The sequence below is a fragment of the Oenanthe melanoleuca genome, chromosome 1, assembly GCF_029582105.1.
Source record: "Oenanthe melanoleuca isolate GR-GAL-2019-014 chromosome 1, OMel1.0, whole genome shotgun sequence".
Taxonomy (NCBI): Eukaryota; Metazoa; Chordata; class Aves; order Passeriformes; family Muscicapidae; genus Oenanthe; species Oenanthe melanoleuca.
The window spans coordinates 104826851-104839268 of record NC_079333.1 but is presented as its reverse complement, the minus strand read 5'-3'; the positions used below and the strand labels follow the sequence as shown (position 1 = coordinate 104839268).

The 12418-nt window shown below is 37.3% G+C and overlaps 1 protein-coding gene across 4 annotated transcripts in view; it reads left to right on the top strand.

Annotated features, from left to right (window-relative positions):
- CASK (calcium/calmodulin dependent serine protein kinase) overlaps positions 1–12418 on the top strand; it is a 186807-nt gene that overhangs the window by 123986 nt on the left and 50403 nt on the right. For all 4 annotated transcript variants that reach the window (XM_056482692.1, XM_056482688.1, XM_056482682.1 and 1 more), the window contains exon 11: positions 9753–9874. In XM_056482692.1, coding sequence (XP_056338667.1) covers positions 9753–9874 — 122 coding nt within the window. The remainder of the gene's footprint in view (positions 1–9752; positions 9875–12418) is intronic.

Here is a 12418-nt window from a genome sequence, read left to right as displayed (position 1 = left end):
ATGCTGAAACAAACATAAATCAGAAGTTAGAAATCAGCATCCCTGCAGGCTAAATCTGTCACAGGAGAGAAACTGGCCCAGTAGGAAGTATTTGAAGTGGACCATGAAATGCATGAGGTGCCAGGGAAATTCACAGCATTTGCTCTCTCCTACTCTTCCCCATCTGATTCTCCTTATTCCTGCCCAGTGCCTGGCCCTCCTACCTCCTGTGGCACATTAGCTCTAGACAGGATTTCCTCTCCTTCTGTCATGTGCTGGCCACTTGTCCCCCAGCAGAGTGTACAGACAGTTTCCAAGTGTTTTCATAACAGTGCCTCAGGCTGGGGAATGAGCATCACCAGTGTAAAGCTTTTGATTTTTTTCTTCTTTTACTTCTTGGGGTTTGACTTGAGAAGCTGAATTGAGGACAACTGTTTCATATGGAGTGTTAAGTAGATTTAAAATGGTTAAGTAATGATTAATCAAAAAATGATAAATTGAAGAGGGTTTTTTTTTTAACTTTACATTTCCAAAAGCTTTTTGTAGCCACATTTTCAGAATTGAGTCGGTGCTGGAGTTAGGCCAATGAATAGTTCATAGTCTTTGAAAAACTGCATAACTGACTTTTAATTAAAACAAACCTTAACCTTTTGGTTAAAGGGTGTTACTCTGTAATGTCTGCTGGAATTGCTGTGGCACACATTTCTGGGCTGTGACTTAGAAGTTTCAGAGCAGCCTTTTGCCACAGACAAATTCCTGTAAAAGATCCTTGAGCTGTGTTTTGGGGTAACCTCAGAGCAAGAGAAGAGCTTGAGTGGCCAAACATGTTCCAGCACCTGAGCTAAGCTGTGGCACTGCTGCAGTACTTCCTGCCTTCCTGTGCATGCTGAGCTCTGTGGTCACTCTGGGGGCAGATGAATGTAGAGACAGAGCTTTGCACTGCACACAGAGCAGCCACACCGAGGCTCCTTCAGTGCTTCTGCCTCCTTTCTCCCACTGCAAGGCACAGATTCCACACACAGCGTTTTGGCAAGTGCTTTTTGGTATTTGGTCTCAGGATTGATGTGTGCAAATTAAAATTTTCATCCTGTTCTGTTTTGTCAGACTCTGTGTTGTGGTGTCAAACAAGAAGTTTTTAACAGCATGAGGTCTGGATTTTCAAATTTGATACTAATAATGGGAATAAAGCTAAATCTCTTAGTCTTTGAGAGGCAGGTCAAACAGCACAGGTACAGACAAGTTGTAAGCTCACTATTTGCAACGCACGTGGAAGCAGCTGAACTCACAAGTTAGAATGGTTTGTTGTTTTATGGCATTCAGAATTCATGAAATATTGTCAATGCAAGCCCATATTTTAAAACCTATCAGTTTCATCAACACAAGTTTAAAAAAATAAAACCACTTTCATTATGTAAAAATTACCACTGATGTTGTAAATATTTGCAAAGGGTGTTGCTTAACATTTAAAAACATGAGTGCTTAGGGAGAAAAAAATACATTCACCTTATAATTGTTACTTATTCCTTCAGTATTACAAACACAGCTGTCAGTTTGAGATAGTGAATTTTTGTGTTTCTAATATTCCAGTATTAACTTTTTATGATTTTTCAGCTATTAATTCTTTACTTGGATATGTTTATATTTTTAAAAAGGGCATAAAGTCACTGTTAATTAAAAGCAATAATGAAGTGGTTGTATTTCTAAATGGTTCACATAACATTTCTCAATGAAAGTTCTAATTTCAATATAACGTTGCTAAATTTTGCTTACTAACTATATTTGTATGAAGATATGCATCATTTGCAGTATGTTGAATTACTTTTATAATTTCACCTCTTAAATATTTTTACTAAAAATAAATTCTTTCCATAAGTTTTTATAAATAGTTTAACCAATGTTGGGAAAATCTGATATTAATATTTCTCTTAATCTTATATTAATATATCTCTGCATCCATGTGCTGCCTTCCCAATGCCAGGTGTTTGTTTCCCTCCCCTCCCAATCTGCCATTTGCTTCACATAAAAACCATATTAAAAACTGGGGGGATCCTTGTCACTTTATTGAGACTATTTTGTGGCTAAATTAGTCTGCTAGGTTGCAGCTTTATAAATCGCTTGTTCTGAAATCTTCATACTGTTTGTTGTTTGTCCAAACGCTGCCTTCCTTCTAGGACTTCTAGCAGCAGAAAGTAGGTATCCCTTTGTTTTCCTTTAAGGCATATCAGTCAGCTATGGTGTGTGTCTCTGCATGTTTAAAAATCTGCTTTCTTTTGCTTCTCTTTGCTCTTTTCAGTTTTAATACTGCCTGTTCAAATCAAATTTTATGGTATTGACTAAATCTGTCTACAGTGTAATATAGAATCAACAGTATAATTAAGCAGAAGGATGATTTCCAGGGAATTCTGAAGGTTCTAATTTAGAGGCAGTATTAAAATTACCTGAATTTTGGGGTTTTTTTCCCCAATATTTCATATTTGCAACACAACGGAACTAAAATTTAATTTTCATTGAATTAATAAAGTATACAATATATTGGTTTTGCATTTTCATGCCAAAATTGTTTTCATGGACTAATGTTTTTTTTTCTTCCTACCACCAAACATATACTGTAATATTAGTCACATAATATATTCTTGCTCTATGCTTGCATGAACTTTCTTGATCCTTCTGTGCTGATGTGGTACCTGATCTATGCATATGCACTGTGGATATGCATACACCTGATTTCAATAACTCCAGTGTGTGTCTCCTCAATGAAGGAATGCTGTTGGCATGTAGGGAGGAAGTTCTGCTGCAAGGTAGCTGCACACTTTGTGAGAGACTGGGAGCACAAGCAATTAAAACTTTCAGACCATGCTAGGCAGAGGAGAAGGTGTGAAGTTTTAGACGCTTTGATATAAACCACAAACATTTCAAAACAACTAATTCAGCATCTCCAAAAAAAACCTGGGGTTTCCTGCAGCATTTTAAAATTTGGAGGTTAACAGCTCCGCCTCTGTCCTAGGTCAGGACATGTGTGCATGTCTCCATTTCTGATCAGTCACAAATTTTGTGGTTGTTGTTGTTGTTTGGTTTGTTCTTTTGGTTTTACAGGTTGGGAGGGAAGTTGGTTCCTTGTCTGATATTTCCCCATCTGAAAATGCCTGTCCAGTAACATGAGAGTGAATGTTCAGTGGATTTTTATATAAAAGTTTTGTGGTAATATTATTTTTAAATAGTTGTATGGGGAAAAAAAAAAACACTCATACAGAGCCTGTGCCATGATTTTTGGGTTTTTGTTTGTGCATAGAGATTTTTTTTATGCAAACTGACTGTAAGAGTGTGCTGCCATCATGCTGGTCAGAGGGAGGTTTTTAGTAATTTTTGCAATGAGGAAGAAAGGATCTAAGGAAGGGATAGTGAAGGGCATTCATCTGTTAAAATACTTGTTTTAGTTGCATATGAGTGCACTTACATGTAAGCTGCAGGTCTGGTCTGAAAAACAACACCTCTGCATATTTCTTTACCACCATGCTAGACTGGCTTCCATCGTATCTGTGGCTGGTTTTTCAGTTTGTTACCTCTGGGAAAAAGAGTTAGCAAACTGTGGGAAGGTGCCAAGTATGGAGGCAGGAGAAGGCTGGAGTCATGCCTACACTCAGTGCCCTGTATGTGCAGGATAAAAGGAAGTCTCTCTTCAAAATTAAGCATCAGTTTCTCGCTGCCCTCTTTGTCCTCTCCACCACCACTTCCTCTTTCCCCCCATTCTTTTTGTTTTCCATACATAGGACTCTCCTCTACGTTCTTTCTGCTGTTTGGAAACACTTAATCGCTTGTTTTCTCTTTTTATTTTCCTTTTTGCCTTTGTTTAGTCTCTTTCTCCCTGTTTTTCTGTCTCACACCTGCTTCCTTTAGTTTCTTTTCTGACTTTTACACGCCTTCCTCTCCTCTTGTGTTCCTTAGATGGTCTTATCTTCTTTAATGTAGTTGTAAATCCCAATACCCTTCCATTGCACCAACTGTCTTCTTTCTAAATTATTGTCATTTCCATAAACCTCCATCTTTCTGGTTCTCTTACTACACTCTTCCTGATTGTTTTATATACATATAGTGTATGTATATAATATATTTATATTATCACTGCCTTATTTGCTTCCCAGTAACATTCACATAACTGTGTGCATGTAGGAGCTTATTTGTAAATTTATAGGATGTCTAAACTTCACTGTTTGATTTCAGTCCAAGAAGGAAGAAGTCATGAAATGCTATATAGCTCAAATTTCAGCAGGACAGAGCCTTTACTTGCCTTACATTTTAATTACACTGCTGTGTATATGTGAAATATGTATCTCCCACCTTACTTTAAACTATTATAATCATGTATATACATCACCTGCTTTGGCTGTCATCTGTTCCTGCAGAGTCAGTTGCTCTGGAATCCAGTGAACAGCAAAGAGCACCAAATTACTGTGTGAGATCAGAGGTATCTCAACTCAAGTGATTTTTGCAGAGGTTGTTTCAAGTGATGAAGAGCAGCTGGTGCTCAGCTGGCTTTCTCTAAATCTAAGAAGTTACATCACTTAGAGTAGTTGAAAGGTCTGCACTTTATAATAATGCCCATACTTATTTTTTCATGAGATTGTATACTGTGACTTCATTTTGTGGTTATAATATTTGGTCTATCTAAAATTTAACAATTTCTGATGATTTCTTGTCTTTCCTTGCTGGATTGTGCTATCCCCAGACCTCTTCACAAAGTAAAATGTAAATCCTGCCTTCTGAAATGCCTGTGCTTTAAGAGCCAGGATTGGTCTTTCAATGTCATTTCCAGAAGCTGCCCATGAGAAGGCAGCTAAGAGATGAGGCTGAGAGAAATCAGCTTCTGTTTGTTGTAGATTGGCTGGCATGAGGACTGAACTGTGAAATATAGAGAAATTGCAAATGACATCAAAGCCTTGCTTAGTCATTTAAATAGCACTATAAAATCTTCAAGACATAGTTACTTACCTAAATACATAACATAAAGAATAGTTGAAAAGCCAATCAGATAAAGGAAGTTTATAAGAATGAGCAGGATTGAAATGAGTGGCTGTTATCATGAACTTCATTTTATGTTGTTCTACAAATCTAAGAGATTTAGATTTTGCCAGTGTCTCTTTAATAAATACATGCTATTATTATAATGGTTATTATAAGTTCTTCTGCTGAGTTATTTCCTGGCATAGTTGTTGCAGGAGACTGGCAAAAAGATCATAGGTTTATAATTTTGTGTTTAAACAGCATCAGGCTTCCTGAGTTCTGGATTTTTATTACTCAGAAGCAGGTTTATGACTGACCCAAGACTTAAATGAGCATTTGTAATCTTCAGTATTAAAAAATAAATCAGAGTTCTTTTGCCCTCTGTCAGAATGTGTTTGCAGTCAGGATGTAGTCTGTGTTTTGTAGCAATATTTGAGTCTCTTTACCTAAACACTTTATTCAGTTTTACACTGTTGCAGATCTCATGTCACATGAAAGGAGGTTCCTTATTCTATTTACTGTCTGTTACATAACAGGGGGAGCCAGTTACACTTGCCTGGTGTGCTGGGAGGCCTTAGGAAAGCAAATTTTGGGGATGTTTTGTACTGGGGGGACACATGACTACTGCAGAATATATAGGCAATTCTTGGAATATTACTTAATTCTGGGGAGAAGTAAGCAACTCCTCCCTACCTTTAAAGTTCAGAGTCTCTGGTCAAGCCACCTGTTCCAGACTAGAACAGCTGGATGTTGTAGCAACAACACTATTTTACCAAAGCTTTGCCTACTTCCAACCTGATGAACCAGTGTCCATAGAAACTTCAGGTGCACTGTATGAGAACTACAAAGACTCTAGAGACAGAATTCAGCTGTAAAAGAAAACTGTTTCTGACTGGCCATCTCCAAAAATGAGGTGACAGAACCTGCACAAAATGTCTGTGCTAACTTTGACTATGCATTGCATAAAGAGAAAATCCCAAGTTTCTGCCTCATAAAGCAAATACATGATAAATAGTTCTGATAAATAATAAATCTGCCTCAGAAGCAATTTGGTATCATCCGTAAGAAGCCATTCCACTAACTAAAAAGCATTGAACTGACTGCAGGAGACTGTCATAAGCATTTTGAATGTGGTTTTTCCTCTTTTTTGTATATGACAACCCACAGTTTTCAACTTTTCAGAGTTGACAGTCCCCAGAAAACTCTGAATAGCTGCAGCCATCCTTTCTTGGTAATTCTTATGGGAATACAAGAAAGACAAGGCTGTGTCCATGGCCCTGTGTCACTGCTCCTTTGGACACTGGGGTCGTTTACAGGAGGATCCAGAGTCTTCTTACAGAACCATGTTTGGTGTGGATTTTGTTCCTGTTTCTGCAGAGAAGAGTCTTCTATTTATATCACTGGAATTGCAGCCTTTCCTGTGCAATTGGATCTGTTTTTATAGGAACTTAAGGTACAGGGTAAGATTCATTTCACCCCAAAGTTGGGGCTGCTTGAAAATTCTGGGGCAGTGAACTGCATTTTCTGACAAGATTTATTTTATGGAGTCTTAAAAAACAAACTTAACACAGCCAGTCAAGCTAGTCAGCTTCCTGAATCTTCCTGCCTTACTAATATTTATGCGTCATTCTAATTTGCATATTTCTAGATTCTGTCTAGAAATCTGCTACAGACCATGAGAAGTCTGAGATTTAATTTATATGAATGTAGTAATTCACTTAAGTCCTTTCTTTATTATTCTGTTCTGAGGCTGAACTGTGGGTGCACTTGCAATGTTGAAAAGAGGTTAAATCCTATTTCAAGAGGATATAAGCTTTAATTATAAATATTGAGTGCCTTTACACTTTCCCCAAAGGTTAGAAATCTAGCTTGAATATGAATCTTTTTAGAAACAATGTGCTGTAAAGGTTGGTTAATTTTTTTTTTACATAGTATCTCTTCCCCGAATTTTAAACTCTTCTGAAAGGAACTTTTTAGACTTTTTTAACAGATGTCTATAACAAAAAGAGTTTAGGTGTTCACAAAGATGCCTGTAAAATTGTTTTGTCACTTTTTTTAAGTACTAATATGCTGTCAGTATATTGCTGCTATGCCAGTTTCTCATGCAGATGCACATTATTTGTACATGAGTGAGGGGTATGGCAGTAGGTGAAGCATAAAGCATAAGGTAAAACTCTCACTTGGGAGATTAACAAAATCGCTGTCAGAAAGTCCCATTAAATTTCTTATGGGCATTCTTGAAAAGTTTATTAAAAGCCTTCTATTCAATCTGACCAATGGACAGGATTAAAAAAAAAAAAAGACCTAATGATCAAACCCTAATTTTTTTAAAATTCCCAAATATTCAAGAGGTAGTTGAGATACAAATATTGAAAAACCATAACTCATTTCCATTTTAAAGTGCACAAAGTACTGCACAAAATAAAGTTTGCAAAGTAAATAATACTGTCAAATAAAAAAAAATGTGGTGGTCCAGAGCATTTAGTGTTTCACAATAACACAGCACTGCAGGCAACTCTGAACACACTTCTTACTGGTTCCAGATTTGGCTCAGGTTTTGGTGATTAGGGGCAACACTGAGCAGTATTTGAGACTCTTAAGATACCCAGGCCTCTGAAGTGATTCTTCTCTTGAGTTTTCTTTAAATACTCCAAATACACAGAGAGGGCTTTGAACCCAGAAAAAGAAACTTTGCTTGAAAGTAAAAGAATTCAAATTCTGAGCGTGAAAAGAGCAGAAATAAAAGAGAATTTTAACAAATTTTCTTCTGCCAACTGGATCCTGAAAAGTCAAGCACTTTCCTTCAGACTTGGAGATCTCCAAGTCCATCAGCCTTTAACTGATGTGCTAAACATGTAAAGAAAACAGTGCAGTCCTTTCTGGGTCTCTGGGTGGTTTTTTTCCCTTGTCTTTGGGGCTTAGCTGTGATCTCTCCATCCTCTCACCAGCAGATCCCCAGTCCTTACATTTTCTCAGGTTTCCTGCTGTGTCTCTGGCAGTGGGATGTGGATGGTTCCTTTCAGCTGAGCAGCCTTGTCCAGTATCAAAGAGGAAGCAAATTTTTCTCTTTTTCAGTGCACCCGACCTCATGCACAGCACTACTAAAAGTCAAACCATTTTTTCATTTGCTGAAAGCCACAGGTTTTTAAAAGAAGATAAATTAGTACTTTAAATAGGTATAAGCAGTCAGACACACTTGATGGGAGAGAACTAAGAAGTTTTATTGTTCCTGAGATGTGAGTTGTGAGTGAGGGGATATTGTGGTTCTCAAACCTTGTATAAAGAACTGTGAGGAGAATCTGAGGCTGAGGTTTGTACTAAATGTGATGCAAGAGTTTCTAAATTTGTAATTTATTTCTCCTTCTAAGCCATGAGGTTGCAATTCTTGTATAGTAGTTTTTGTGTATTTTGTTATGTTTATTCCAGTTCTTCAAGATTTTCAGAGAAATAAGTTAACTTCTTTCCTTGTGTGATTAAGAGGCAGTTGTGTATATTGTTTTTGTTACATTCTGAAAATGCAGTACAACAGGCTTTGAGCTAAGGAGGACTGGTAAGAATTGTTCATGCAATAGAAGATAGAATTTCAAGGAATGCAGCAATTTTTTAGATGTTTTTTATCTTGTAAAGAAGACACAGGCAAATGTGTAAGTAAACAGCATAAGTATATTGATGAGAAATCAGTGAAATAGAGAATGTGTATAATTTGGTATCCAGAATTAAGGATTTATTTATGAAAAAGCAGTCAGTAGTTCACTGCCAGACCACCAGCATTGTTGCAGACTCTCTCTGGATATGCTGCCTTCTTACCAGATGCTTGTACCACAGTGGAAGAAGTGAAGACATGATCCATGGGTGTTGAGAATGCCAAAGTTGGCATTCTAGTAAAGCACACAGGTGGCAGCCACCACTGATACTCTGATTTTTAAACAAGTTGTTTCACACAGAACCACTGTGGGCTGGTTTACTGTGGATTTGTGTTTCTTTGTCCTCTCCTGCTGAAAGTTCAGCTTTTCCTCATGGACTTCCACCTTCCACAATGCCTTCCATTGCTCTTTTTTTGTATCCATAGCTCTCACTTCTCTCACCCCCATGCCATATAAAAATCATCCCCATCACCCTGTGACCCAAAACAATGCCCTGGTGAAAAAGCAGCAAGTGTAATAGCTGGGTAGGAGATAGCCAGGCAAGCAGAGCAAACAGAACAAAAACACATTATAGCTTTTTTTTTTATCCCCCAAAGGTTCAGCAGTCAGGTGTTTCTCCCTCTTCCCTCCTTTATTCTGATGCTGATTTTAAAAATATTTGTGAAAGCATTAGTTCTTCCTGATTTTACCAATGTTTTGGGTTTGATTTCAAAATCATTCTTACTGATGTTTGAAAATTTTACAGTATGTATTTGAAATTGTCCAGCAGTTCAAAAAGAGAAATTAAAGTTGGGGTGGGAATGGTGAGGACAGACCAGTAATCAAAGTCACTACATAAGACACTGTTAGAAGCAAGGCTAAAACAGAACAAAGCTGAGTTTAATAAAATCAGGTTTTAACCTCTGTCATATTAAGCCATTTCTTATGTATAAATACATTATCTGTGAGTACTTTTGATATATGTAAAATTTATTCAGTGAGTTTTTCTGTTAAAACTCCAGCTTTTTTAAGCTCCATTCCAGTTGTACCAGATGAATTGAAAGTTTCCTATTCCAAAGTTCAGTTTACCATGAGCCTTTGCTTTATTGATTTTTTTATTCTCTTTTTTTCCCCCTGTCTGTTGCCCCATAGGAGCAGTCTCACAGGTGCTGGACAGCCTGGAAGAAATTCATGCACTTACAGACTGCAGTGAAAAAGACTTAGATTTTCTTCACAGTGTTTTCCAGGATCAGCATCTTCACACGTTACTAGATGTAAGTTTTCTGTGATAAAAATTTGAATGTGTTCCTGTATCTGTTTTCATTGGGTATTATTTTGTTTTATCCTAAGCATACTACATTTTTTTGTTTGGTTAACAAAATCAATTTCTTTAGTTATAAAATGAAAGAATCATCCAACACTTTATCCAAAAAGACATTTTTAGGACTGTAATATAGAGTATTTTAGAGTGTGTAAGTGATTAAGAGTTTGAGTAATAGGTTTGCTTTAAAATAATTCATCAAAATAGCTTTTTTTCTTTTAATAAGGGCCAGATTTTAGGTTTTATTTTAAATGTGAATTGCAGCTTTATAACTGTACATATTCTATTATTATTAATATTAAATTGCCTAATCTTAGGAATACTCTTACAAGTGTGAAATTTTTTGTGTGAAGCACCAAGGTATGCTCATTTTTCTTTTACACTTGGACACAGTATTTAATAGGCACAATAATCTAAAGTCTGTATTGCTCTGTATTGTATTGTGGTTCTGGAGAGCTGCTAGTCCATAAGGCAGCAGTGTCTTTCTGCAGTGCCAAGACACTCATTGAATGACAGCTTCTAAAACACATCATGCTGTCAGTGACTTTGTATCTGCACAGCACTGAGGTCTAAAGTAAAAGTCAAGAAAAGTTTCTTTTCTGGGATATGTGGATATTAATGTTGAAGACAGAGGATTTGCATTTTAGACAAGGCCAGCTGTTTCTAAAACAATCTGCACCTTGCACTGAGAGAAAACTGGATGGAACCAAATGCACAGAGGCACCTTGGCAAGTGCTGTGACACAGCAGTGGCAGATCTGTAGAACAAAGCAGCTGGCACAGGGGAGCCAGTGCTGGCAGTTCTGTGTGTTCTAAGGGCTTCCACTTTATGCCAGGTTACTGCAGTCCTGGGGACTGGATAACCACTGCAGGGGAGCAGCATCTTTCATTTTAATGTTGTTTGAGAGTAAACATGCTCTGGTAACACTGCTGAAAAATAAAGAATGGTATGTGGGCATAATGAGATTAATTTTAAAAATGTCCTCCTGGATCAAACCAAAATGTTTGTGTGATCACATGGATTATGACCTTTTTAGTACAATGTCTTAATCTGAACAGCTCAGTGAATACCATAAATCTAACAAGATATGTGTGGTTTTTACCCAGTGAAAGAGCCACAGGAGTAGGAGTCATTCCAGCTCTGATCTGCAGGTAGATGATTATGTTTGTAGAGACTTGAGAGAATTTCTGCAGAGCTTTGAATGCTCTGGTTCCTCTGTGCAGCTTTGCAGGGGCATGAGCTGAATGTAAACAGTGCCACAGGTTTGGTGTCCAGACTCTTGAAAATGTAGTGAATGATTGGTGCACTTGTTGCAGTTTGATCAGTCACTTGAATTCTGTGCATTCTTGAAGTTTAAGGGATTCCAGTCTGGGTTTGGGCTGGCAGAGCTTCCCCCCAGCCCAGCTGCCCCTGGAGGATCCAGAGACAGGGAATTGGCTGCTAAGTGATGATGGCATTGCTCTGGCACAGCACTGCAGTTCTAATCTATGTTCTCTGATAACTGTTAATGCATTTTACATCAACAGTCATTGGATAAAATTATGTGAAGCACACAGGAGGAAGGGACTAGGAGCTCATGACTTTCCCAGATTGCACCTCCAAGAACTCATCTTTGCAATTTGCATCAAAATATGAATCTTTTTTTCCCAATTTAAGCTCACCTAGATTGTGCCCCAGATGCTTAAATTACTTTTTATATGGCATGCTGCAGTATAGAAAGGTAATCAGTTATTTTGAGAAATAAAAAATCTGGAGAGGAGTAGAATACCATGAGTGTAGTAAGAATCAAAACACTTGTGTCACTCATGCAGAAAGGTTTTAGGTATTTATTACCCATTATTTAGTTACCATATAACTTCTTGGGCTTTGGTAAACCTCTTGGCCTTAGTTTCAGTATTTTTCTGGGTGACAGGTCTGCCAGACATTAACTCATACTTCTGCAATGCTTTTGCTTTTTTCTGCTCTTGACAGTACCAGTCTGGTTCCTAGTACTTCATTCATGACCTGTTATTGCTGTAATGGTCTGCTGTAGCTTTTCAAATAAAAAAAACCAGCAGTGAATTCATACAATTTTCACATTCTTCATCACAGTAATTCTCATAAACAGAAAGGGATGCATTTAATTGCACCTTATAAAGATACCTGTAAGAGCAAAATGCCATCAAAAAGCACTTTTGTTTTATTATGCTATCTGGAAGGGAGATAATAGAATCTTCCCAAAGATACTTTGATTAGAAAAATACAAAATAAAATTCTGAAAGAGTGCAGTGTCCTGAAATACATATTTTAAAGCCTGAAGCAAGTTACAGACAGTATTATTTGAAAGGGTGGCTTTTTCTTGTCAGTAACTTGAATGTGAGAGATTGATTTCTGGTTTTATATCAATACTATTCAAATTTCTTTCTCAGACTTCTGAAAAAATCACCAGTTGTACTTGGATGAGGTTCTGTTTGTTTATTCTTTTCATAGTATTTGGGGTTACTGAAGCCACCAGACC